The sequence below is a fragment of the Bacillus rossius genome, chromosome 17, assembly GCF_032445375.1.
Source record: "Bacillus rossius redtenbacheri isolate Brsri chromosome 17, Brsri_v3, whole genome shotgun sequence".
NCBI classification, from domain to species: Eukaryota; Metazoa; Arthropoda; class Insecta; order Phasmatodea; family Bacillidae; genus Bacillus; species Bacillus rossius.
This window is the reverse complement of record NC_086344.1, coordinates 15162128-15189959: the sequence shown is the minus strand read 5'-3', so window position 1 is coordinate 15189959 and position 27832 is coordinate 15162128. Positions and strand designations below refer to the sequence as shown.

The 27832-nt window shown below is 41.0% G+C and overlaps 1 protein-coding gene across 2 annotated transcripts; it reads right to left on the bottom strand.

Annotated features, from left to right (window-relative positions):
* Positions 1 to 410: 410 nt before the first annotated feature.
* LOC134540639 (conserved oligomeric Golgi complex subunit 2) lies at positions 411 to 27316 on the bottom strand. Of its 2 annotated transcripts, none has more exons than XM_063383496.1 (12): positions 27125 to 27316; positions 23820 to 24047; positions 21267 to 21524; positions 19040 to 19341; positions 14006 to 14126; positions 13196 to 13335; positions 11594 to 11749; positions 9939 to 10005; positions 7253 to 7424; positions 5297 to 5579; positions 3610 to 3793; positions 411 to 1841 (listed from the first exon to the last, which is right to left on the bottom strand). In XM_063383496.1, the coding sequence occupies exons 1-12, from the start codon at positions 27200 to 27202 to the stop codon at positions 1743 to 1745; spliced, it is 2088 nt and encodes a 695-aa protein (XP_063239566.1). In that variant the 5' UTR covers positions 27203 to 27316; the 3' UTR covers positions 411 to 1742. The 2 variants fall into 2 exon arrangements, 1 of the variants encoding a protein (XP_063239566.1); XR_010076479.1 differs by lacking the exon at positions 411 to 1841 and adding an exon at positions 5028 to 5220 and having other exon boundaries at positions 3722 to 3793; positions 27125 to 27286.
* Positions 27317 to 27832: the final 516 nt, after the last annotated feature.

Here is a 27832-nt window from a genome sequence, read left to right as displayed (position 1 = left end):
ACGCAGGACCTTTCCCTGGTTGTTACTAGGAGGAAAGGCAGATAATAAACTACTAAACCCCGTGTTATCAACCTTATGCGCTAGTACTCTCTGACCATCATCAGAGCACGGATCACAACCTGGGACGGTAACCCAGGAAACCACTTCCGCTCTATCTTTGCAGTCAAAAATCAATAATACAAACCTGAAGGAACCAAAATTTTCTCACTTTGCATTAGACAATTTATTACAAAATTAATATAATTTCTATACCACACAATTTTATAACACACAAAATGTACTTTGCAGCATATAAATGTACAAAATGTACTTGCAGCATAAAATTTTTTATCTCTATTTTGGTGGAGTATTAAAAACCTCTTATACAAATGAAAACGACAACAGTGAAATCTTCTGTTTTAAAAATGAAACCAGACTAAAACTAAAACCATAAATGAAAACGACAACAGTGAAATCTTCTGTTTTAAAAATGAAACCGGACTAAAACTAAAACCATAAAATCTTGTCTCTAGTGATGATACATAATAACTTGGGGACATGTGGGGGAAATGTGCGGGCAGTGGGAGGCAGTGTGCGACATTTGATACGCCTTCCCCAGCCATTAACCCTTCGCTCTAATTGCTAGACAATACACATTGGTTTCTAAATGACAGTTTTTAAACCGTAGACACTCATTTCAGGATTTTTTTTTCTAATTTACGCTTGCTGTTTCAAAAGTGGTATTGTAAACCAATCCACTCGTACTGACAAAATTGACACCAGGAAAACTCTCGTAAATAACACACAAAAATTTTAAATTATCAAGTGCTATGTACCTGAATTGTGATTTTCCGGTCAAAGCCTTTTTTACCTTAACCAACAATCATAAGCCTGAGATTGCATAGCATTCAGAGACTTTTTTTTTAGGATGTATTCGCGGGTCGTTACCACCACGCCGAATGTCAAAATTGACCACAATGCCGACAGCTAGAAAACTGCTGTGTACCACAACGCCGAAATAACAACTGAATGAATTTGTGTGTGTTTCTTAAATGTACCTTAATGCCAAAATACCACAATCAAACCTAACCTAACCTTGCGTAATATAACCTAACCTAACTTAACCTAGCTAATCCTAACCTAGCCTAGTCTAACCTAACCTAACCTTTGTGGCAGACCTGCAATGACATTTTTCGGCGTTAGTGTATTTCGGCGTTGTGGTACACAGCAGTTTTCTAGCTGTCGGCGTTGTGGTGCGTCCCCTGTATTCGCTACGTCTCTAGGTGTGTGCAACACATCAACATGAAACGCTCCCGCAGGAGGTGTATGTTGTAGAGTTTCTGCATTTCTGTTCTCGTGTCATCCAACCACATTGGATTTAAAAATAAAAATAATAATAAAAAAAAGAAGAGGAAGGAGAAGAAGAAGGAAAAAAAAAGTTAAGTTTTAAATCTTGGAGTCAGGGAGGTTCAGAACGAGAAGAAAGGAGTTGACCATGTCCTCTTACACAGTGGATTTGAAACCCTGCTGTACCAGTCCTCTTTGCCTTGAAACTAGTGTTTCCACGAGCCAGCCATAATATATTTAATTGAAAACAATAAATAAAAACAATAATTTACATAACAATGACATCAAACAAGTAATATTGTTTGGATAGCAAATATATACAAACTGTACAATGCAATGCTGAAGCGATGGACAAATCTTCATAGACACATTTGTTCTTTGATATTCACACGAATTTGATCGCAGAGTTCGATTTTTTACGACTTGGCGTCGTTTCTCGTCTGAGCTGCTCTCACCAGCTCCAGCAATTCAACCAGATTGGTCACTTCTTCTCTCTTCAGTCCAACACTTTCTACCTGAAGAAAAAGAAAAAGAAAAACATGACATGAAACAAACTGAAATGCAAGCCAAACTTTAATTTTAAGCTGTTAAAAAAAATTCAGTGAAAAAAATGAATATAACATACTTGCAAACAAAAACTTTATCAAAACACAATTTCTATCCGAGAGAAAGTAAGTTTTATATATGCAGAAAAGGTTTGTCATTATTTCCGTAGAAAGTTTGTACCAAAGTAGATCAGAAAAATTTGTTTGATTGTGCATCTGTTATTGATTAATTTGTGCATCTCTTATTGAATGACTTTAATACTAGAAAATAGAAATGCTTGCAGATTTAATTTTTATTGTTCCAACTGTATCTAGCCGAGACAAACGTTTTAGAAATTATTTGTTTGTAAAAATAAAGCACGTTAACATTACACTTTTTTGGCGGAATAAACATTACAAAACAGAATAAATGAAAGTGGACTCTAAATGAAGTCATAAAAACTTGTCTCTGACTTCTTGTAATGTCGTAGCTTGAATGAAAGAATGAAAGAATGAAAGAATCATGGTTTTGTCCACATCGGCGCCAAAAGAGTCGACTGAGAGATGTTGAAAGTGGGAACGTACGAAAGGAACGGGCGGGGGAAAACAAATCAGCTCACTGCAACATCTGTCGTGTTTAACCACAATTCCGCTGCCGGGACTGTAAGCGGTTCTCGCTAGGGCTCAGGACCGGGAAGTCACGGTCCTAAAAGTAATGGGAATAACCGGTACTTTTGATTTTTTAAAGATCTGGGAATTCGAAATTATTTCCCAGTTAGATCGTTACTTTCGGGACTTGACATTGACAGCATAAAATTTCATTTTTATGGCATACTACAGATACTTTCATTGATAAACTCCGCTGGCGAGGCGATCACCGAGGGCATGCGTGTGTCGCTACGCCCGCGCCCCTCAGTCACCAGTCAGTGATCGCACTGCCATGTGTAGTATTGCGCCAATATCCTTTAAATAAATTTTAAGTTTGTCATTAAAAATAAATTTCTTTTCCTCCAAAGTTAAAGACTGAGAGTAAGGCTGAGAATAAAGTGTTTTGTTCATGTTAGTAGGTACTTTTAAGAATTAAAAATTGTAACAAATCTGTTTTTTTTTGTCACTATAACTTGTTTAATCGTTCAAAACTAACTACATATTACTACTTCAATCATCGACTGATGCACCATTACCATTAATAAATAAAATTATATTTTAAAAAACTAAAAAAAAAAAAAAACATGCTTTCTATGTTGAATGAACTACAACTCTGTATAACATAATTTTTTTAATAAGCTTAAAAAGAATCAAGTAATAAACAATACAATTAATTTTAATGAAGAAAAAAAAGTGCGGAGTGCTCTTTTCTTTCATTGTCTTAAAGACTCTATCCTAACGAATAGACATTAGTGTTGTAAATATCAAGCACCCCACGCTATTTTTCATAAAAATTGATTTTTTTTTATTACTTGATTCTTATTTTGGGCTTCAGAGTCCCGAAAACCACTACCTATTACCCAGGGGTGCAACAAAAGGGGGGGGGGGGACGACAGGGTATTTTGCCCCCCCCGCTCTGAAACCTTGAAGTGGGGGCAAACAGGGGCAAAGAAAGTGCCGTGTAATCAATTTTTAGATAATAAAACTGCTTAAATAGCAACATTTTCCACCTTGAAATCCAAATTTTCCCCTGCTTTAATACGGGGGGAGGGGGGGTGGCCATGCTTCTTAACACTCCGCCCATTACACAAATCCTGGCCACGCCACTGACCCCCTCGCAGTAGCTGGTGACGTCCAGCGCCAGCTGCAGGCGTATCTTGTCGTCGTCGCCGGGGCCCCTGGCGTCGCCGGGCGGGGCGGCGCCCGACGAGCGGTCCCGGGCCTTCTTCAGCCGGCGCAGGGACTCCTCCGTCCGCTGCACGGACGTCAGCACGTCGCCCACCGCGCTGTGGTACCTGCGCAGACGCAGTAAATAACCACTTCTCTTGCACTCGAAAAAATTCTACTGAAGAAATATACGGTGCGACCCGAATTCAAATGCAAGCACGCGTTTCTGCGCGTCCTCACCCGCATCTACACTGGCACAGCACGTCCGTACAAGAGTGTACCAGCTTGTAGAGTTTTGGTTCGAGGTCACAATTAAAGAGTTAACTGAAACAGTTTTACACAAGCTCACGCGCGTATACTGCTCTGTTGCTTTCTCGCTTTGCAGCGCCACCTAGATGCAAAACGCGCGTCTACACTGTCACAGCATGGCCATACAAGAGTGTCCCAGTTTGTAGAGTTTGGGTTCGAGGTCACAATCAAAGAGTTAACTGAAACAGTTTTTACGTAAGCTCATGCGCGTATACTGCTTTGTTGCTTTCTCGCTCTGCAGCGCCACCTACATGCAAAATGGCAATTACTAAAGGGTGTAACCTATACACTTTATTTGGCAACAGGAAAGAGGGGGGGCGGGGGGGGGGGGGGAGAAACTGCTGCTTCTCGGACGGACAGAGAGGGACCGCATGGCGACAGTGTGCCGTATTGTTCACCGTGCAACAAGCTGAGACACAGTAGATAACAACTTCTCTTGCGCTCAAAATTCTACTGAAGAAATATTTGGTGCGACCCGAATTCAAAAGGGCGGCTCTTACCACGAAACTGATTATTATCTGGGTACGTTACAGGATTTCAATTATACGGGGAATCGATAGGTCCCAATCAACACAGAAAATTGAGAAATTACTGTACTGGTACACCAAATGAATTTTCACTTAACTGATTAAATTATAAAAAGTTTGATAACATGCCTACTTACGGCTGGTATTCTTAGATGGTAGGCTTAATACAAAAACACTAATACATAAAAACAAAATCATTAGGGAGGGGGAAAAATAAAAAATAAACACTTTTACAGAAACCATCCAAGGACATGACAACTTGACATCAATAAACAACTAGATCAAATAGAATACATATGAAACAAACTTATTTCACCGTAAAATATATTTTAATTTAAATAAAGGATTGTATAATTTTTTTGTAGGTTTATTTTTTACTGCACATCTCGAAAATGAAAACCAAAATTTTTGGTTCTTAATCCAGCCTTTCTGTAATTATCTTTGCCGTCCTATTGATCCATGAGTAGAGACCCGTGGATTTCGCGGATTCATTTCGTGTTATGCTAAAAATTCAAAATAATTATACCTTAGTGCTGCTTCTGCCATTGGTTCTATGTTAATCTGGAGGACTGAGGGCCAATTATAGAGACCCTCGCTCGTAGAAGTGTCGAATCACAGGCCACCCAGTCGAGACGACTCGCGAGTCAGCAGCCAATGAGCAGTTGGAATTTGCCCGAGTGTGTAGAGGATATTTCAGTCTATCCTGGAGGTCGCTGAACCTGCGAAATTCACGGGTCTCTATCCACGAGCAATCAGACTCCGCCCTGGAGTGGAGAGACGCGAAGCAGCACGCACCGGCCGGTGACGGCGGAGAAAACGAGCCGCAGCCACTCGCGCAAGGTGTCGGGCGGCACGGCGCCGCGCTGGGCCGCGTGGAAGGCGAGCGGCACGGCCAGCACGGCCGCCACGTAGGCGCACGGCCGGGAGGGCGCGTCGCGGTTGGTGCGCCGGAAGAGGCGCGGGATGTCGCCGACCTGGCGCAGCTGGGCCAGGCTGTCGCGGCTCACCTCCCCCAGGATGCACTGCGTGACGGCGGGCACGCGGCCGGCCAGCTGCCGCCCCGAGTCCTCCAGGCTCTCTGCAACCACGCCACGCCACGCGACATCGGTACTGACGGTCTTGCGTGCCTCCAGACACGGCTCTACGCGGGGGATAGTCTCTACTTGTAGGGAAACATAAAAGAGTGGATTGAATTTGAAATGCTAAAAATAAAACCCCACACACCAAATCCCAACCACCACCACCACCAACGAAGAAGATAAAGAAGACGTCGACGACAACATCATCTTCGAAATACATTTTCCGAAACATGTTCGAAAATATTTTGATGATCCAAATTATCAAAAACACACTAGAATATTTTCAATTATGCGCACAGATCACCTGATACACATACAAAAGCCATGTACGTACTGTGTTACAAAAAAATAAATTGAAACTTTTGACTAAGAGGGTTTATGGTGCGATGTTATCGAGAGCTCCGGCAGCTAATGTATTGAAACCAGATTATACGGTAAATTGCAATTAAACTGAAAAACAACAAAAAGCCCGTCAATACACTATGTAATATTCAGAAATTCAAGTTAATACACCACAAAGCACCAAACCGAAATTAATACATGAAAGATATCAGCCTATTTGAATCAACACTTAACTATAATGGCAAATACCTAATATTGTAATAATTAAATTTAATGAATGTAATTTATTTAGAATGATGTTTGTATCACAATTTAATAATAAAAAAAAAAGAGATCAGAAAAAGGATACTTTTTTAATCTTGAAATTCTTATTAGTTTGTCTTTTCACATTACAACTAAAATTTTTTTTCAAACACTGAAATACTTAGCAGATCTGTTTTGAAAAGTTACACATGCTTATTACAAATCACCATATTGAAAAACTGTATCACGTATCAGTCAAAAATGATGCTGTTTTGCAAAAATTAGTACCGTGGAACGTTTAAATATCATATTTTTTTTCATAATAATATGCTATCTTTTTTTAGTAAATTAAATTTCATAAAAAAATAAGAACAGTAATACCAGAAATCTCCTGTTTTAAAAACAAAATTGGCCTGAAAATAATTATATGCTTCCGTTGGGTATGATAGTATCCGTCGCATCGGTAACAATTAACTAAAAAAATTGGTTGTCTGTAAAGTCGGTTTACGGACGATAGTTTAACGTGACAACATCATAACAAAACATTGATGAAAAGATTGCATAATTCTATGAATAAAATTGAATTTTTTTTATTGAATTATCACTATTTCGTATGGATACAAAGAAGGAGTGAAATGAAATCTACAATTTAATTGATAAATTTACTTTTGTTCGCACTCATTAATTCAAATACGTTCATTACCTTAACAAAGAGATTATTTTAACTATAACTTTTATACCATGTTTGCTATTTTAACTTCTTCCAATCTGTGTTATACTGTTAAGGATAGGACGACGATAGGAAAAGTATGAAACGAATGGGAGATGTTTCAAGGTTTAATGTGCCTCGAAAAAGTCAAATCGATGGTTGTTCCAATCGAGTGGAAAGAGAGATAGATGCGGCGCAAGCGTACAATGAGCGTAAAGGGACAATGGGCGTAACGGGACAATGAACGTAACGGGACAATGAGTCACCTTTTTTTGTGCATGCAGCCGGCATTCATCGATTTATTAGACGTCATGTCAAAAATCACTTGATTGGAATGCGGACTCGCGACATCGCGGGGGGGGGGGAGGGAGGGCTCACCCCGGAGCTTGGCGAGCGTGCCCTCGGACACGGCGGGCAGTTGGCGAAGCGCCAGCGCGCCGAAGTCGGGCAGCTTGTCCGCGAACAGCAGCACGTCGCCGTGCAGGTGCACCAGGAACTGCAGGCGGTCCGTCGCGGCGCCCCCGTCCGCCTCGCTCCCGGCGGACTGCCCCTGCTCGCAGGTACATACCACCACGCTCGGGAGGGGGATCCCTACACACTCGCTGCCAGCCCGGGCAGCTAGGCGTCCATCCAGGGCTGGAAAAAAAACTAGGATTGAAAACCTGGTTTGTTTTTATCACGTTGGTTATTTCGGTTCTCGGCATGCACAAATGAAAGCCATACAACATCCTGCTCTCTGCCACTCATGTTGAACCAGAAAAGTTAATACAAACATCAAAGGACTGAATTCCAGCAAATCTGCACATCTGACCGGGACTTAAACCACAGAAAGGGCATTTCCCCCACAGGAGGAGGATTCTCCACAGAATGGGAGTTTTAAAGTAAAGTCGGGGATTTCCCACAGAATACGAATTAGGTACTACCTATTTAAAATTTTAAATTTTAGAAGAGTATTTAGCTGGGTATGATTTACAAAAATTATTGAAATAATTTAAATATAATTTCTTGTTTAGTATATAATATTTTGTTCCTGTGAATCACAAGACACATTAATGATTAAAGTTTTGTTTTTATTAGAGTGAAATTAAGATATTCTATTAAAAAATACTATTATTAAAAACCTATTTTTTTTTTAAATTGAAAAATATATATATTTTTTTAAACCATGTTTTAAACCATTGTGGTTTAAATCAACCAAACCTGCCTTCACCGGACCTCAGGTTCTCTGTTATCGATGAGACGGATCGAAGCAGGCACCAGCAGTGCTGACAAGGTCGCAGGGCTAAGGAAGTCAACTATTTAGTTAGCTGAGTGGGCAGGGTGTATGAGGTTTTTAATGATGCTGTGATGGGTTGCCTCGGCCTCCCATCATAGCTGACTCACTAACAACTCAACCATCCCAATTGCAATGAAACTGCGTTATCTGTTTCCCGTGCCCAGGGCGGCAGGGGCTTACGCCTGAGACTGCCGGGTCAACAAATGAAAAGGGAGGTAAATAACGTTGCTATTACCCCTACTCTGTCTACTGTCTCACAGTGGAATCCCTTGTTAATTGCTCTAAAAAAAATACCCGTAAGATCGGGGTGTCTAAAAATACCAACGGAACCAAAATTTCAGGACATTTTCATAACCATGTATTGTTTTAATACAACATTTTTATGTCACAGGGGTACTTCTAACATAAAATAATCAAAATTAAACATAATACAAAACAGATTTACTATTAGCAGGGATGTGCTGATTTTTACTTTAGAAAATTAAAAACCTTTTCACAGATGATTTCCAATGTGATTCAAGTGGATCAGTCTACAACTATTTAAGTTTAATGTGCGACTATAGATTGAACTGAGGTGTCAATAAACAAACTGAAAGCTACCAAAAGAATGCTGGAAATAAAGGTTGGGTAACTTCCTGCATCATTAGTGTTTATTACTGGAACTTATTGTGTGCTACTGGCAGTCGTTCAGTTTCGATAGTTATTCGTGACTTTCAAAACCCGTAGACACCCTGGTGATGTCGCAACAAGCTACCTGTGAATATATTCAAAGTAAGGTCCTGTCCAAATCCAAGTACACAGTTTTGTACTAGTGACACTACATACCTTTCCTTCCCTTGCAGTATACTAGAGCTGTACAGAACTGTATGATTTTTGGTATCTTTAAATAAGAAATCTAAACAGGTTATTAATATTTTTTTTTAATAAATAAATTTGATTGCAGAAATAATTTTTAAATAAAAATAATAAAGTTTTACTTTATATGAATACACGAATTATGTACATATATGAATTTATGGCAATCTATTTAAGTTTCTATCTTTGTTTTGAAAACTGCAATAGTTAAACATGCATTTAAATGCCCAAACTTTCCTACAAACCTGTTAAAATATTAATTGTTTTCATTGAACATGTTAATTCCAGTAAAAAAAAAAAAAAAAAAACCTTACTTTGGGAATATTTCAATTCCCAATTCCTGTAGTGTTCTGTTGTTATATATAATAAACAATTTGCTTTTCAAATCAACATGTTTCTTCGCCTGTTTGTGCATGGTGACAGGAACAGATGTCAGTTCCCGAAACATCGCAGCTGTTTTGTCTGTGTCATTGTTATGTTTGCCAGTACGTATATCTGTTTAGTTTCATCGCTTGGTTAGCTTGTGCCGCCCTGTGTTCTTGTATTGTCCCGTTTATCTGTTTTGTATCATCGTAGGAATTGTCCGTTTGTTAGCGTGTTGTCGAGGGTGTTACTTGTCTGTACTTTCTATTCTTGTTAAAACTGTCTCTTTGCCAGCCCACTGTCGATATCTTTGTCGGCTAAGTCCATCCCTGTTTTGTCATATTAATTTAACATTTGACAAAGGCTGATTTCGGCACATTTTCCCATGTGTTTGTGCAGTCATGTTTCTTGTCCATTCTTGTCGTTTCTCTCTGACATAAGAGAGAAAACCAGCAAGGGTGTATGTCCATAAAAAATGTTTTTAAACCACAGCTTCGAAAAGTCCAGAAAACTGTGTGATGTGTGGAAAAAGACAGGCAGCACTACAGTAAGAGCCAGCCAACCACTCACTTGCTCCAGAACTTCGCTGATCCAAGTGCAGTACCGAGATATTATCATGAGGCTCAGCTTCCAAAACCTGCAACATGTGACAGCACAGAGAAATATTCTTACAAGTAGTTTTGCTTTTCCTTCGATGGCGACACAGATGTACAGCAATGAAATGTCACTGTGGGTTCATGTAACACCCCTCACCCAAGTGCTGACGCATGGGGAACATCTCCATGTACGAGAGATGTACAGTTGACAGTGGCGTGTCTGCCCAGGATCTCAGCTTCTGCGTCTGCTAAATTATTCAGGCAGTTGGGGAATAACGATTTCACACAATTCTTTCGGTTGCAGTTCCTCCGGTTCTCATCAACTCAACCTGCACGGACAACCGTAAATATAAACCCGGTACCACTTTACAAAAAAATAGCGAAGGGTCGAATCCCAACTTTCTCAAATCAACATCAGTACAGTGTCTCCAGTTTTCTAGCAAGTTACATTTCAAAATTTTACATTTTAACAGGCCTGAGCGAATACTAGTTTTTTTTAAGCGAAGCGAATATCAAATCGTATGTTTAAAATATTTGCAAAGTCGAATTGAATTGCAAATATTGTTCTCGAAAAAGCTGTATCACACTTATTCTTACAAAATACAGGATTCAAGTTAAAAAAAAAAAAGTTTCACATTTGTAATGTATGTGATTAACCAATTGGACCCTATATATAACTACATCAATAAAAATGATAAAATAAACAGTCCTGGTATTAATATTGAGCGGACTGCCTTTTTTTCCCTTGAAGTACCTAACCAACTTTCTTCAAGAAAACATACAAAAAAAAAAAAAACTAAATATTATCTTGAGCAAATCTTAGGCTTTCAATTTTTTAAAGCGTTTTCAACAAACGCGAAGCTTCACATCAGACGCAAAGCTTTGCATCACAGCTAAAGCTTCAAATCAAAAAGAACAGCAACATTTTCTGGCGAACTCAAATCGAATATTGAAAAAGATCCTTGTTTTATTCACTTAGTCGAAGTTTTGCACAGGCCTATTAATTAAAAACTATACTGATGTTCAATAATGCTGAATTATGGATAATTAGACACGGATGAGGTCCTGAACAGTCGGATTAAGACCTAACTTATGTCATAGAGATGCTGATGAATGCACAAGTGCACGAGACTGTGGTGAAGGGTGGTGAAGGGGGGTGAAGGGGGGTGAAGGGTGGTGAAGGGGGGTGAAGGGTGGTGAAGGGAGGTAAAGGGGGGTGAAGGGTGGTGAAGATGGTGAAGGGGGTGAATGGGGGTGAAGGGGGGTGAAGGGGGGGGTGAAGGGGGGTGAAGGGTGGTGAAGGGTGGTGAAGGGTGATGGTAAGGGGAGTGAAGGGAGTGAAGGGGGTGAAGGGAGTGAAGGGTGGTGAAGGGGGGTGAAGGGTGGTGAAAGGTGGTGAAGGGGGGGTGAAGGGTGGTGAAAGGTGGTGAAGGGGGGTGAAGGGTGGTGAAAGGGGGTGAAGGGGGGTGAAGGGTGGTGAAAGGTGGTGAAGGGTGGTGAAGGGTGGTGAAGGGCAGGTGAAAGGTGGTGAAGGGGGGGTGAAGGCAGGTGAAGGGTGGTGAAGGGTGATGGAAGGGTGGAACAGGAAGGGGGCGGGAGAGACGGGAGGAGAGGGCCAAAGGGGCACACCTGTTGGCGAGCAGGGGCAGGAACACCCCGCGGGCCCAGCAGCGCTCCAGGCTCTCCCAGGCCACCGTGGAGGACAGCAGGTTGAACTGCGAGCCCTGGGCCAGCCGGCGTCCTTCCGCCAGCGCCGTCTCCACGCAGCTCACGATCTCCTTCCACCTGCGACACGTTTCCCTCCGCTTGCTCTACTGGGGCATCACGCCTCGTCACTTCAACGGTAAAAGAATATGGATATTATCTTTGAAAGATTTGTGCAAAGGGAGTGCATGACTTGATGTAGGCTTTTGGACATACGCCATTGCTTAGCACATGTATGTCTGTAGAAGAAAACTACAAAAAAACACAAATGACAAAAAACACAAATTAAGCAAAAAATTGCTGTTGTCAGGATTTAACGCCACACAATACTCCACAACAGGAATATGGTCAACAAAGAAAAACAAAGAAAAATGTACTAACAGAATGTTTTGTTTGTGGTTTTTTTTTTCGTTCTGTTAGTTTATTTTTCTTTGTTTTTCTTTGTTGGTTGACCATATTCCTGTTGTGGAGTATTGTGTGGTGTTAAATCCTGACAACAGCAATTTTTTGCTTAATTTGTGTTTTTTTGTAGTTTTCTTCTACAGACATACATGTGCTAAGCAATGGCGTATGTCCAAAAGCCTACATCAAGTCAAGAATATGGATTTTGGGGGAAAACCATGATGGCTTGTTTATGATTCAAACACATTATACACAGTATTTCTATTCCCTGCTAAGTAATTCGGGGTAAAAATAACTTACAAAAATATCTGCAAACCATGGCTCGAGGCCTTACTGCAAAGACCTATGATAGATGCACTATGTACAAATTCCTGAGAAGTATGATACAATAAACATAACTAAAAAAAAAATAATGCAATAAAAAATAAACTGCAGACAACTTACCGTAAGTCAATTTATTATTGTGTTTATTAGAAACATGAGCCTGTAGTCACTCAAATAACACACAATTATGATGTTTTATCAAAAAGAGTGGTATATCCATAATCCCAAGGTATAATACAGTAAATATATATATTTTTACATCTGGACACATATTTATCTGGAATACCACTGGGCGCAACCAGAAATATTCTACGGCACAACAGTGCGCCCTGGCGCATTCTTTGAGAAGCACTGTACTAGAGACAATGTGCAACATTCGTAACAATTAAAATGATAAAATTAATTTTAAAATGTGTCTCAACGAAATCGGCCAGAATAAATAATACCACGAAATCTTGGCTGTTTGGACTTGTAAATATTGTGTGTTAATTTAGTGTAATAGTGTTAGAAACGTTTTGAATTTTGAGCTTCCCGCGCCGATTGCCAGCAGCGCCAAGATTTTCAAGTTGGCTGCCTGCCGAGGTGGGTAAGCCCTGCAGCTTCCGGCAACGAAGCAACAGTTGTTGATCAACCATCATGGCGGTAGGTTGTGCTGTCGCGCACGCTTGCTGCCAAATCGAGTTGTTCGCGGGGTGAATCGTTATTAATTGTTTCGTTTTATACGGATTTCACAGTCTGTTACGTCTCTAGACAGAACACTGGCCATGAACACAACTTGGTGGTCCCTGCCGGGGATCGTACCGGATCGGGAAGTACACGGTCAGGTTCCAGTGGTCCAGGAACGCCTTGTACTGAGGGTGCTGTCGGAACGCCAGCAGCTCCTCTCTGGTCCTGAAGTGCGCTTCCAGCTTCTCCAGGAAGTCTGCCGTCTCGCAGTAGTTCTGCGGGAGGGGGGAAAAATAAACAGTCAAGGGGACTGCAGGCAGATGTGAAAACTTAAAACTTTGGAATAACTGTTCTATTTTTTTTTAATTTTTAAACTGATATAGTCCGAACAAAAAAAATTTACAAAAAGGGATTAATACATTTGAGTTCTTATTGTATTAACATATACGACGATGATAATGTTAAGAACGGCAATGTAACAGTTTTCTTGTCTAACGTAGGCACAGTTTTAAATGATAAAAAAAAAGTTACGAAGCCCATGACAATGGTAACACTAACTGAAATAAAACCAAGCAATTAGAACTATACAGGAATAACAAAGATGGGCTTAGAGGTATCCACAGCATTAAAATAAAATAATAACTTCGGTGGGTTGGAGAACAGATGCTTAAAGCCTATTTGAAAGTTCAGCCATTTCATGAAAATTCTTTGTCCATGAACATTACAACAAGATATCAAGAGCCAGTGGTTTTCTCGGAGTAACCCCATTTCCCCCGCCCATTCATTCCGTCAACGTTCCACTTCATCTCTAATGGCCTTATGTCGACAAGTCAATAAGACCTGATTCACAGCAGTCTAGAACTGCTGCAGAGAGTAAGCTGAAAGCATCTGAACACAGATATGTACGTCCCGGCAACGCAGTGCTCGGCAGAAAGACGTGTGCACCTGGTGAAACACTTCCGGAATGCCGAAGGCGACCACCGAGGTCAGATCTCGCTCGAGTCTCTCCTCCACTTCCACCCAGAAGCTGTTGGTGAGGAAGTCGAAGCCCGACACCGCAACGCTCCTGTCGGGGGAAAACAAACGCTTCAGCGGGGACTCTCTAATGAGGCACGTTCAAGACCACCTATGCTTATTGCTAGAGACCACGTTTTTATGGTTTTATTTTCAGTCCAATTACGTTTTCAAAACAGAGGATTTTGGTGTAATTGTTTTTATTTCCATAAAAGCTGTTTTGTAATACCAACTCCCCCAAAACAGGGGTAAAATTTATATATGTACTACATTTTCACAGTAAAATCATTTTAGTAAATCAATCTAAAACAGATACTTTCAGGACAACAAAGATAAACTAGCGAGCATTTATGGTTTAAAACTAAACTAATTCAATACGAGATGCACAGCAAAACAAAATTAATTTATTATTTTTCTGATCCATGCACTTTGGTAAAATTTTTTGTAAGGAAATAAAAGACATTCCTTACATTTCGAACATTAAAAGATTACTTTTTTTGTTGTTGTTTGAATTAAGATTTGATTAAATGCTACTTAATTCCACGACTCAGTTTGCATTTAGGACTATATGGTGTATTATCTTGCATTATTTCTGTGTTATGATGTTTTTACATGCTTTTCGGAATTCACCATATAATCCTGTCCCTATGTATTACGTGAAGTTGATACGATATTCCTAGCGGGAATACAGCAGAAAAAGTAATGTGCGTGTTAAATTTACAAATTGTTATAATGAACTGTGAATGCTTACTACAAATAATGGAACTCTGGTTTCTATAGATAGAACATAAGTTTAATAGTGCTATCAAATTGTGTAATTCGTAATAAAGTAGACACATCCCGGGATTGAAATTCACTTCGAAATACCCCAGTTATGTATCCATTACGACCCATTTACAATTACTGAATGTGAAAATAAAGCCTATCCTTTTCCCCCACTTTGTTTTCGCGTGTTCCCAACACTGAGGTAGAAAGTCTTTATCCTTTAAAATAAACCACACCAATAAAACCCACATCAGTATAACTAAATAAAAAATACTACAGAAAATTATAGTTCGCTGAAAGAATATTTATTGGCAAATATTTAGATCATTTCCCAGAAGCAGCTACTCTATAAATTTATCTACGTATTTTCTTCGCCAATTTTTTGTCAACGATTTGTTCCTTTAAAAGGTATCATTTTGTTATGTATATTAAAGTGATTACAAAAATCAATATGCAAATTCATAACAGTCTTTTCGAATAGACAAACACTAAATAAAATTTATTTTTACATTGAGAACAAAAAATTGTAAACAGAGATTGAACTTAACAAGCAGAAACTCTAGGCTAAAAATAAAACCTCTGTCTTTAAAACTATTCTATTGGTTTTGAATATCTAAATATGCGATTCGTACTTTTTATTGTAAACATTTATGTTTTCGTACAAATGAAAGTATTTATTTCCACAATAAATGAAGCTCACGTGTTTAGTACATGCTATGGGTGAAGCTAGTGTGATAGGTTATTCCGTAGAAACATCCATGCTCGCTGTCTTGGATGCCTTGCTAGCAGTTTCGTTGGAAGCTTCTAGCAGAGCCTGTATGAAACCTACAACTTTCTCTACAGCTTAATTTAAGTTTTAATTAGGGCTGTGCCCATCACTAAATTTGCCGATCATTCCGATACCGATCATTTGCGCCGATCCTTGCAGATCAAATTAAGAATTATATAGCTTGTTTGATGTTAATAATAAAAAATCTAAAAATCAACCCACAATATTCTATGGCTAAGGTTTCGTAAGTGCAATAGACGTAAGTTAAAAGTGCAATAGACATAAGTTAAAATTAGTATTATGTATTTCATATAAAAATCAAAGTTTTTATTTTTAATTATTAAAAACTCCGTAAAATGATAATTTGGCATGTTTTAAAAACACCCATATGCAAATTAATACTGTAAATTCGTGTTTTTGTTGATACGTGATTGTAGGCCTACCTTATTTAGTTATTTTGTAAGTAAATTTGAAACGTACAACTTTGCATTTATAAGCTTAATTCAGTATTTATTAATTTTGTTTTAGTATGTAATGATCGTCGTTTGGTGATCGGTAAATAATTTGCAGATCGGTACCGATGCCAATGTGTTAAAATCGGCCGATTATTGTGATCGGTGATCGGCATCGGCCCAGCCCTAGTTTTAATACAACTGTATACATAGACCTGCATTTCTAACCTACGAACTGATGTAGGATTAAGGAAATGAAATATCTTTGTAAATAAAATTGATTTTTTTTTATCAAAAAAGGTTCACCTGGATTAATCGGATGTCTGGACAATCATGGTCGAGATTACTGGGACTCTACTGTATATACATACATATGTAATTGAACAGGCGAATTTATAAAATTTTTCAATGAAAATAAATTTTATAATATTAAATTTCACTTGCAGCATCACTTTACAGTCAATAAATTTATCAAAACTACAAAGCAAACTGAAGCGTCCCTCCCATCACGAACCCAAGCACAAAATACGTTCTCGCAGTCATTCGCACCAATGAACAAAGTTAATTACGAATTATGTTAATTTCATACACACTTTTTTTTTTTTTAACGAATTACATGCTTAATAGAAGGCATTCAAATAATTACGTTATACATTAAATGATATAATTTTTTTTTGTGATTTGAGTTTAGTTCTATTCAAATGTAGATAAAATAAGTATTTTAGTTTCATTTTGGTGCTGAAGGGTTTATGAAATGCGCTAGATGTAGTGTATTGACATACTTTGCAGTATAATTTAGGTTATATCACAATTCATGGTAAAAACATGTCCTCCCCTCATTATAGCGCAACTCGACGGAAGCCAGTCACCTGTATCTCGTCCCTCGTACAAGCGCAACTCGGCGGAAGCCAGTCACCGGTATCTTGTCCCTCGTACAAGCGCAACTCGACGGAAGCCAGTCACCGGTATCTTGTCCCTCGTACAAGAGCAACTCCACGGAAGCCAGTCACTGGTATCTTGTCCCTCGCACAGCGCAACTCGACGGAAGCCAGTCACCTGTATCTCGTCCCTCGTACAAGCGCAACTCGACGGAAGCCAGTCACCAGTATCTCGTCCCTCGAACAAGCGCAACTCGACGGAAGCCAGTCCCTCGTACAAGCGCAACTTGACGGAGGCCAGTCACCTGTATCTTGTCCCTCGTACAAGCGCAACTCGAAGGAAGCCAGTCACTGGTATCTTGTCCCTCGCACAGCACAACTCGACGGAAGCCAGTAACCTGTACCTTGTCCCTCGTACAAGTGTAACTCAACGGAAGCCAGCCTCTGGTATTTCGTCCCCCTATCATGCGCAACTCACGGAAAAGCCAAACACCTGTATCTTGACCCTTGTACAAGCGTAACTCGACAGAAGCCAGTCACCTGTATCTCGTCCCTCGTACAAGCGCAACTGGACGGAGGCTAGTCACATGTATCTTATCCCTCGTACAAGCGCAACTCGAAGGAAGCCAGTCACTGGTATCTCGTCCCTCATACAAGCGCAACTCGGCGGAAGCCAGTCACCGGTATCTTGTCCCTCGTACAAGCGCAACTTGACGGAAGCCAGTCACCGGTATCTTGGCCCTCGTACAAGCGCAACTCGACGGAAGCCAGTCACTGGTATCTTGTCCCTCGTACAAGCGCAACTCACGGAAGCCAGTCACCGGTATCTTGTCCCTCGTTCAAGCGCAACTCACGGAAGCCAGTCACCTGTATCTCGTCCCTCGTACAAGAGCAACTTGACGGAGGCCAGTCACCTGTATCTTGTCGCTCGTATAAACGCAACTCACGGAAGCCAGTCACCAGTATCTTGTCCCTCGAACAAGCGCAACTCGACGGAAGCCAGGCCCTCGTACAAGCGCAACTTGACGGAGGCCAGTCACCTGTATCTTGTGCCTCGTACAAGCGCAACTCGAAGGAAGCCAGTCACTGGTATCTTGTCCCTCGCACAGCACAACTCGACGGAAGCCAGTAACCTGTACCTTGTCCCTCGTACAAGTGTAACTCAACGGAAGCCAGCCACTGGTATTTCGTCCCCCTATCATGCGCAACTCACGGAAGCCAAATACCTGTATCTTGACCCTTGTACAAGCGCAACTCGACGGAAGCCAGTCCCTCGTACAAGCGCAACTTGACGGAGGCCAGTCACCTGTATCTTGTCCCTCGTACAAGCGCAACTCGAAGGAAGCCAGTCACTGGTATCTTGTCCCTCGCACAGCACAACTCGACGGAAGCCAGTAACCTGTACCTTGTCCCTCGTACAAGTGTAACTCAACGGAAGCCAGCCACTGGTATTTCGTCCCCCTATCATGCGCAACTCACGGAAGCCAAACACCTGTATCTTGACCCTTGTACAAGCGTAACTCGACAGAAGCCAGTCACCTGTATCTCGTCCCTCGTACAAGCGCAACTGGACAGAGGCTAGTCACCTGTATCTTATCCCTCGTACAAGCGCAACTCGAAGGAAGCCAGTCACTGGTATCTTGTCCCTCGTTCAAGCGCAACTCAACGGAAGCCAGCCACTGGTATTTCGTCCCCCTATCATGCGCAACTCACGGAAGCCAATCATCTGTATCTTGACCCTTGTACAAGCGTAACTCGACAGAAGCCAGTCACCTGTATCTCGTCCCTCGTACAAGCGCAACTGGACAGAGGCTAGTCACCTGTATCTTATCCCTCGTACAAGCGCAACTCGAAGGAAGCCAGTCACTGGTATCTCGTCCCTCGTACAAGCGCAACTCGGCGGAAGCCAGTCACCGGTATCTTGTCCCTCGTTCAAGCGCAACTCAACGGAAGCCAGCCACTGGTATTTCGTCCCCCTATCATGCGCAACTCACGGAAGCCAATCACCTGTATCTTGACCCTTGTACAAGCGTAACTCGACAGAAGCCAGTCACCTGTATCTCGTCCCTCGCGCGAGCGCAACTCGACGGAGGCCAGTCACCTGTCCGGGTGCGCGGTGAGCTCCAGCAGCTCCCCCATGTGGTCGTCCACGAAGGCTAGCACGCGGGCGTACAGCCCCCGCAGGCCGCCCGGGTCGGCCCGCAGCGAGGCCTCGCACACCACGTCCTGCATCGCGGGGGACACCACCTCCCTGCGGAGCAGCTCCTCCGCCACGTCCGCCCGCCCCAGGCTCAGGTAGATCCTGAGGCAGCGCTTCATTCCGGGGGCGTCCCGCTGCCTCGCCCCGTCGAGGAACACCGCGTTCAGGCCCGACAGCAGCCGCGACGACGCCTGCTCCGCCTGCTGCAACACCCGTCGTAGTTCCGTGCACACAACCAGTCTGAATTTTCATTACGACAAAAGTTTGAAAACTTCTACACAATTAATGGTCTACATTGCTTCCCCAGCATATTCTGTGTGTTTGAAGTTTAAACTAAAAAAAAAATTTTATTTTAAATAATAGAGAACATAATAATGTTCTCACAGGCTTTCACGGCTTCTGGGTTGTAGCCGCGTCCTTGGCGAATAATTCACCCTGACGTTTCGGTCGATATTGCAGTCGCCGTCATCAGGGAGCAGTTACCTACTGTAGGAAAAAAACTGTCAGTAGGTAACTGCTCCCTGCATCAAGACGTCGGTGAACTATTCGCCAAGGACGCGGCTACAACCCAGAAGCCAAGCTACTTCAACAGAGAACATATTTGAGATTAAACTCTCAAGCATCTGAATAACGTTTAATTGAACAAAATTATACAACCATCAAAATTTTTTTTTTTTTTCGCTTTTGTAAATTGATTTTATTGACATGATTGGGTATAGTAACAAGTAACAAAATAAATGTGGAAAATAAAGGTTTTGTGGCGTTGCATGCCCCTGGTCTTACCAATATTACAGTGTTTTCTTAAGACATAGATGTTTTCCACTGATGTGTTATATCAGTTGATGATGTAGATTCACAGTCTTGGTCAAAGGACAAATAAGATTTCCAAAAATTTAACTCAAATCTTATGTTTAGAACTATAAATCATAAAAATTCGCCAACTTCAAAAATTAAAAACCTTCTCTGAATTTTTTTTTACTCCAGCAGAAATTTTTTTTCAAGTGTTTTGTTTTGTGTGGATTAGTTTATCATTTAGCCGGGCACAAACTGAGACGTTTCAGTGTTAACCCCAAATTATTTCAATGAAATCATTTAATGACAGCAACAAGATTTGCTGAAATGGTCGAATTATTTTAATTAAAAAACATCCAGACACTCTTATCTTAAATACTTTCACTATTATTCACAATAAAAATGATGTTCAGGTTAAACTACAAAGATGTATAACAGCCTTGGAGGAAGCACTTTATACCATAAGTCATATCCATATTTTCAACTTATTTTGTTGTGATGGCCCTGCAACTGAAGTTTTTGGTTCAATTCAGACTCAACCCTGTATACAGTATTTAAGTTTTGGTTTAGATTCCGGCAAAAAATACTTTGAATAGTGGGGCATGACGAAGCATGGTTGATACAGGATATCAGGATAAAATTTGGTTAACTTTCCTCAAGGAAAAGAAAAGTGCAATATTTGTTTACTCTTCTATGGAAATTTACTATTTCATTTCATACGAATCACTTTCTATATAATTTTTTTTTTTACTATCATAGATAAGTTTAGCTAGAAAAATTTTTGACTGTTTTCTGAAAGAAATTATTATTCAGTTAATTATTTTTTTATTATTTACAATGTGTTATTCCCAATCAATTTAAATTCCCTGGTATTTCCAGTTTGCCTAGACAACTTTTGTATTACCCTTGCCTTGATGACTTTCAAATCATCCCAATATCTCCAGGGTTCCCTCGATCACTATAAACTTGCTGATAAAACCAGGTTAGCTCTGAATACCGGGAATCTCAAGCAGTGGCGTAGCCAGGATTTGTGTATGGGGGGGTGTTAAGAAGCATGACCCCCCCCCCCCCCCCCCCCTGTACTAAAGCGGAGTATGTGGAGGGATCCTCCCAAAGGAAAAATTTTGATTTTAAGGTGTAAAATAGTGCTATTTTAGCAGTTTCCGGTATACTTAAATTTAAATATTGTAATGGTAAAATTTTTTATTAATTTTAATATGAAATTTGTTTGAGTGATGAATAAGAAATTGATTAAAGATTTGGTGATAAGGGAGGGGGGAGGGTGTGGACCCCTAAAATCCCTGGCTACGCCCCTGGCGACCCCGACGGGAGGTACCTGGGCGTGGGAGGCGGCCAGCAGGTCCCCGCAGCGGGACGTGTGGAACTGCAGCTCGTTGAACTGCAGAGCCGCGCGCTCCAAGAGCGCGGGGAACTCCCCGCTCGGGCACGGCACCAGCAGCGCGGACAGGGCGCCCAGGAGCCGCTGAGCGGCCGCAAGGCTCCGCAGCGCGCGCCGCTGCTCCTGCAGCCGAGCGCGGCTCTCCAAGAGCCCGCGCACCTCCGCGCGGGTCTCCTCCAGCGCGCTCTGCACCTGCTGCACGGTACCCCCGGGACACACGGCGCGTCAGCCGGGCGGTCCCTCACTCCCTCCCGGGCGCTCGCACCTCGTCGGCTCGAGCTGGGACGTCCTCACTGCAGACCAGTGCTGCTTCACGCCCAACACTCCTGTTCCGTGCTGAGCGTTGCCAACTGTTAAGGCTGGGAACGAATGTTAAAAACTACACATACATATTTCAAATTGGATGTAGCCTGTTCTACACTTTCCCCAATATATTAGACGGTTAGAATCAAAGGGGTGTCTGTGACAGAATATAGATTTATGATTAGTTGAATGTTAATATGAAATTGTTTGTAGGCGAGGAAAGTTGTTTGGTCCCAAAGGAATACAAGTATACTCTAAGATTAATGCTGTCTTGTAGCGAGCTGAGTTTACTACTTAACAAAATGTTTGTTCTTTAAAAAAAAACATGCCAGAAAGTCTCCAAACTATCCTGTATTCACCTATATCCCGCACTCACGGCACTCAACGGTCCTCACCGTCGCGAGACTCTGTCGCCTCAAAAACTCCGTCGCAACCCGCGGCCGGTAAGTAGCGTGTGGCGCCCTTCTCGAACAGACGAGAGCAACTGTGACGAGTCGCGTCATCCCGGGCCGACCCGACGCCCGAACAGTCGAGAATAGCGTCGCTCGCTCACGTGACTTCGCGCGGCGGCCCGCGAAATACCCAAAGGCAGTTCAACGATAGACTACCTCGCCGAGGCAGGACCATGTGCGGGAAGAGGAGGGGGGGAGCGGGGTAGCGACGACCCTTGCAATCCGGCCAGGCACGCGTGGCATGCCTTACGTCAGTGGTGGCCACGTAATATGCGCATGACGCCTGTGGCCTTACAGAGCTGCCAGCCAGCTCCAAACCTCGCGAACACCGCGGTCTGGTCTCTCGCGTTTGTAACAATACTGTAGAATGCCTTGAAGGGGAGGAGACAGTTCATTGCTGCCAACCCCTCCTCCTCCCAACCCTTCCTGGCGATCACCATCCATCACAGCATTCTCTGCTCTCTGAAGAATGGCTTATTGAACAGCCACAAAACTGTTTTCTTCTTCTAACTGCTTGCATGCTGTTCCAAATAAGGCCATGCAAATCACTACGTCAGAAAGTGGCACCAGAAAAGCTGCTAGTAAATACGGTATAAATTTACTAATTTAAATATTTTTCAATTTCTGTGTGTTTGAATTGTGATTTTCACCCCATAAAGAATTTTTCATAAACTCGTAATCATAAAGTTTGTGGTCGCATTATATTCGGAGTTGCATTATTTTCGGGAAAATACAGCAATTGTTTTAGTAGGTACGTCTGGTCTTAACCCTCATTAGAATTTTATGGAAATTTATGAATGTTATGATGGTTTTATTTTAAATTTTGTTCTTGACATATAGATTGCACTACATCAATCGGGCTTGCAAGAGAGAGCGTGCTAGGCAGCCGGAAATTACGTTACATGACTTCCAGCACATTATTATTTATTTTGTGACTTTGCGTGACTTAAGTGACCAACTCTTCAGTACGGTTCAGAACCGGGAAATCTCAGTCCTGAAAGTACCAAATATTCCCGGTACTTTTGCAATAGTAAAGGAATTGGGAATTTAAAATAGCAATCCGGTTCTTTCGGGAATCTTCATCACCAGCATAAAATTTTGTTTTTATTACGTGCTAAGTTACTTTAATTCGCTGCTCTCCTCTGGCGAGGCGATCGTTGCCGGAGGGGTGAGGGGAGTGAGTGTCTCTCCTCAGTCGGGCTGCTGTGTGCACCTAGTCCTGTGTTGTCAAGCCAACATTCTTTAAATAACAACAATTTTTTTTTTCTTTTAAGTTTGTTATGAAAATATGAAATATTTTAAGTTAATAATTTTTTATTTTTGCATGCATTATAAAACAATTATTTATTGGGAAAATTTTTTTTTTTTTAAAGTTAAAGATTGAGAGAATGACAGAAATAAGTAATTTTTTCACGTTAGTAGATACTTTTTACAATAAAAAATTGTAACTCAAATGTTAATCTTTTTGCTTTTGGTCACTAAAACTAGTTTAATAGTTAAAAACTATTACTACTTCCATCAACAACTGCTGCACTATTAATTAAAAAAAACTACCTGGTACCTACTAGAAAGTACCAGGAATCCTTGGTTCCGTTGAAGAATAGTACAAAAATTCCTGGTTCTTAAAATCGGTTCCGGTTCCAGTTCCGGTAAGTTTCATTACTTTTTTGTGACTTTTTTAACCTGTAGACACCCTGCAACTGATACAACCACAGTCTGTACACTACGCACTTACCAAGACTTCTTCCTTCAACTGTCCGAGAGGCACCTGAATGTTGCTGATGGCCCGGTCCAGCCCAATCAGGTTGGTGGACAAGTTGACAAAGTCCACATAGTCCTTGTTGATCAGGTCTATCATGGCAGAGCGAAGAACTTTGAGGTACACCCCCAGGTCATCTCGCAAGTTTTCCAAATTGGCCTTCTTCCTGTGGCTCTGGAGAAAATGGTCTGCTGAAAATATTTTCTGGAAAGAAAAAAAAAACTTAATTTTATCAAAATTTACATTTAGCATAAACCATCTGAAAAAAAAAAAAAAAGATTTAGAGAGCATCCTGTACTGGATGTCTACGGTACCCACTGGGCGTTCAAAAAAAAGTTTGGTTAAGTTAGCTATACTTTAAATTAGCAATTCCTAACCAACCGTTCAAATAATATTTAATGTAGCTAGCCAATCAAGAAGCCATTCTCACGACATCGCAGTATTTATAATATGTAAACCTAACCACTCTTTAAAATGGTAAACTACTAGTAAACTGCTTGAAGTATCACAGCGCCCACGTACAGAACAATTGGAAAACATGTCAGGAAGAGAAAAAAAAAAAACATTTTGAAGTTTTTATTTTTCTGTATTGAAAAAAAAGCTTTCCTTCAGAATTACTCAAATGTCAGTCATAAGTTATTTATCAGGCTGTCAGCTTGACAATGTATGTGTGAAAGATAATGGAGAGGCTCATAGCCAGGTTTATGATGGGGAAGCTAAATTGGTTGGGATGCATGGCTGACAAGGACGGATGGATTTATGAGGGAATACTGGTACAAGACTCAGATGGCTGGGCTACTAGAGGACTTGGTAGAAGTGGGTGGGGAAAGCAAGAGAAGGTTTCAGATAAAGTACCGCACTGAAGGCTCTGGAGAAGGTTAGGAGGTTGATAAGGAACAGCAGGGTGTTGAACTGGATGGGTGACTTTCTTAGTGAGAGGAGACGGTGAGGTGAAAATGAGTAAGGAGAGATGGTAATCAGGATGCGTAACGTCAGGACTACTACAGGAGTGTGTGAGGGGGCCACTAATGTTCACAATTACGATGAATGACACACAAGAGGGCATGGCGAGAAGAGTGAGGACGTTTGCAGACGAATGTGGCGGAAGGGAAACACCTGGAAGGTGATACGGTAAGGCTGGAGCGCCGGTCGAGGTCAAACAGCACGGGAATGAACGTCAACAAGACTAGGGTGGTTAGTTTTAAGACAAGGGAGGCAGCAAAGGAAGTCTACTGTTGGCCAAGTACCTGGGGGCGACTCTGCGCTGTGACCTGGGACAGGGACGGAGGGCCAATGAGAACAGCAATGGTTGGGTTGCTTGGGAGAACTTTGAAGGATGGGTGAGACAGACAAATAATTGAGTACGAGGCAGCAAATTGGGACCGGTATCTGGTAACGGAAATGAGAGAACTGGAGAAGGTACAGCACAGGACAGCGAGATGGGTCGTGGGCATGTGGGGGAGACGGGAGGGGGACAAACCGCAGGGGAGGAGGTGGGTGGACAGTTCAAGGTTGAGGGTGGCTGGGCGAAGCTGGGAAACACGTTGCAAAGGGGCGGGTACAGAGGGAGGAGAGACCATGAGTGGAAGACATACAGGGAGTGGCGGCAAACCGAAAGAGGACGGGGCAGAACTGGAGTGGGCTGGCAGAGAAGGAGTTGGAAGTGAGAGGTGCGAAGGAGTTATGGAGGAAGTTTCTGTGAATGAGCAAGTGAAGTAGGGGGAGGAATCCTTGCCACCGAGCAGAAACCAAATTTTAGGCGGGTAGTTAAATTCACAATACTTAAATTCAATAATTCTCCAAACTAACGACTTCTGTGAAATAGGACTGCATTAAAAATACTGCACGAGGCATTCCTTCAGAATAACCAGCTTTTGTATTAATAATTCTCACATCCCCAAAGGTAGAGCCATTCCCCTGAAGACTAAGCAACATTCTAAAAGCATGCTCGCAGCACAGATGCAGTAGTATAATGTACACAAGTGCATAGAAGCTGCCACATTCGAAAACAGCACACATGCACGGCAAAACAGCAGGTGCACAGCGCACAGAGAGTTGAAAAATGTTTTACTTATCTCTGCGCAGTGCACAGATTTCTGTTTGCGGCCGATCAGTGGACACTATGTCAGCGGCATAGAATAACTTAAGGTTGTTTTGATTAGTACATTTCAAACACAAAGTAATACTAACGTGATGAAATTCATTGTAGTTTATTATTTCTTAACATTAAAAAATTGTGAAATTAAATGCCTGGATTTTTGTAAACAACTGCTTCTGTAAATACTTAATAACTGAAAGTATTCAAACATTTGAAACTAAAATGATGGCAAAAGTAAATGAGGGAATAATCAATCTGAATGATTTAGCCTAAAGGTAATTCTGAACTAGAAATATTTATATTTAAAAATTATAAAATTATTTATTTTTCTTCCTGATATTTTTTCAATAATTATATAAGAAGATGTCATACTTTAAGTACCTAGTTTACCAGTAAGTGACCATATTATAGAATGGTTATATAAAGTAAGGTACATTAAATATTGTGTAAAATTGTCAGAATGGATAATTAGGTTAGGTTGGCAATATTTAAAATACTTTAAAATTGTGTGAATGGCTGGTTGGTTATATTAAATACATTTATATTGGATTTGTTCAAATGTATTTACAGTATTTTTAATATAGCTCATCTAACGTAACCACATGATTTTTAAGTATTATACATGTCCCTAACATAACCCATTATTGGCCATATTATAAATTATTTACAATGAAGCTAACCAAACATAACAAAAATTCTCAAAATATTACATTATTATTTTTTGTAACTCAACTTCACTACTAGTTAAAATGGTAACTAAATAATCAAACACTTGAAGTATCCAAACGCCGTCTTAGAAAACTAATTTATAACATAAAAGGTAGAAAAAAAATTTTTGTATTTTTAATTATTTTATTTCAGAAAAGTTGCCCTCCTTCAGAGTTACCAATACTAACTGCTGTGTTGTCCACGAATATCGATTCGGCTTATGTGCTATACATGTGCAACTGTGCTATTTAACATGCCGTTTGGTGCTATCGGGAATGTTGGTTAGGTTATATTGTTTTTTTTTATTTGTTTTTTTATGTTTATGTATCACAGTTATTTTTAATTTTGCAGTCACCCAGAATGAACTATCAATGCAGTTATCATGTCTACTGAAATTAAACTACAAACGATAATAATCTCATTCTAAACTGACTCTGGAAATACCAACTAACAAAACAGGATGGTAGGAACTTACTTTACTAAATTCAGTCTTTTCAAAACACAAATTCTTCGGAGCTTCTGGAAGCGAATATAGTTCCAATTCTTTAGACATTTTATTTAACACAAGATCACCAAAAGTTGATCAAGTTCAACATAAAAAATAACACGAATAAATATTTACATTTTTTATAACAGTTTTTCACGTGGCAAAAGACGTAAATATTATGTGTGATCAACAGCATTAATATACAAAGCGGCCAGAACATTAGACTTATTTTAGTCAAAAGCTTAAGCCGAAAATAAATGCAAAATTTATTCGTAATGAAAAAAAAAGGATAATTCGTTAAGCAAAACTGTATGAAAACCAAACTAAATTTTAATTTTAAAATATGAATAAAACTTGTCGAGAAACCTAAGTGCTCCCTTTTCCAGTCAAACAAATGTGATGCCTATACTGCAATGTAGTGATGCTGTCCCCGCTACCTCCTATGATTTTTACGTGATTTTTGCTTGGGTTCGAGATCTCAGGGAGGGTTCGGCCTTGTGACTAGACGTAAAGGTTAACGCAGTAGGGCCCCCCGAGCTGTTATGGCCACTCGGGACGGCTGAAGAAGAACAAAAAGTTTCTGGAGGATATTTGATGAATTTATTACGGCACAGCCCTATACATAGTGCTGCGCGTTCTGGCCGTAACAGTTGTCCCAAATCGACTAGTCACACGCGCAGCCCACTTCCTCAGTTG

Bases quoted from the DNA above. Each gene is read 5' to 3' on its own strand.
- LOC134540639 (XM_063383496.1), bottom strand. From the start codon at position 27,202: ATGTCTAAAGAATTGGAACTATATTCGCTTCCAGAAGCTCCGAAGAAT. The intron at 13,336-14,005 runs GTGCACACGTCT...CCCCTCCCGCAG, and splicing joins TTCCGGAAGTGTTTCACCAG to AACTACTGCGAGACGGCAGA. The intron at 10,006-11,593 runs GTGTGCCCCTTT...CACATGTTGCAG, and splicing joins CTGCCCCTGCTCGCCAACAG to GTTTTGGAAGCTGAGCCTCA.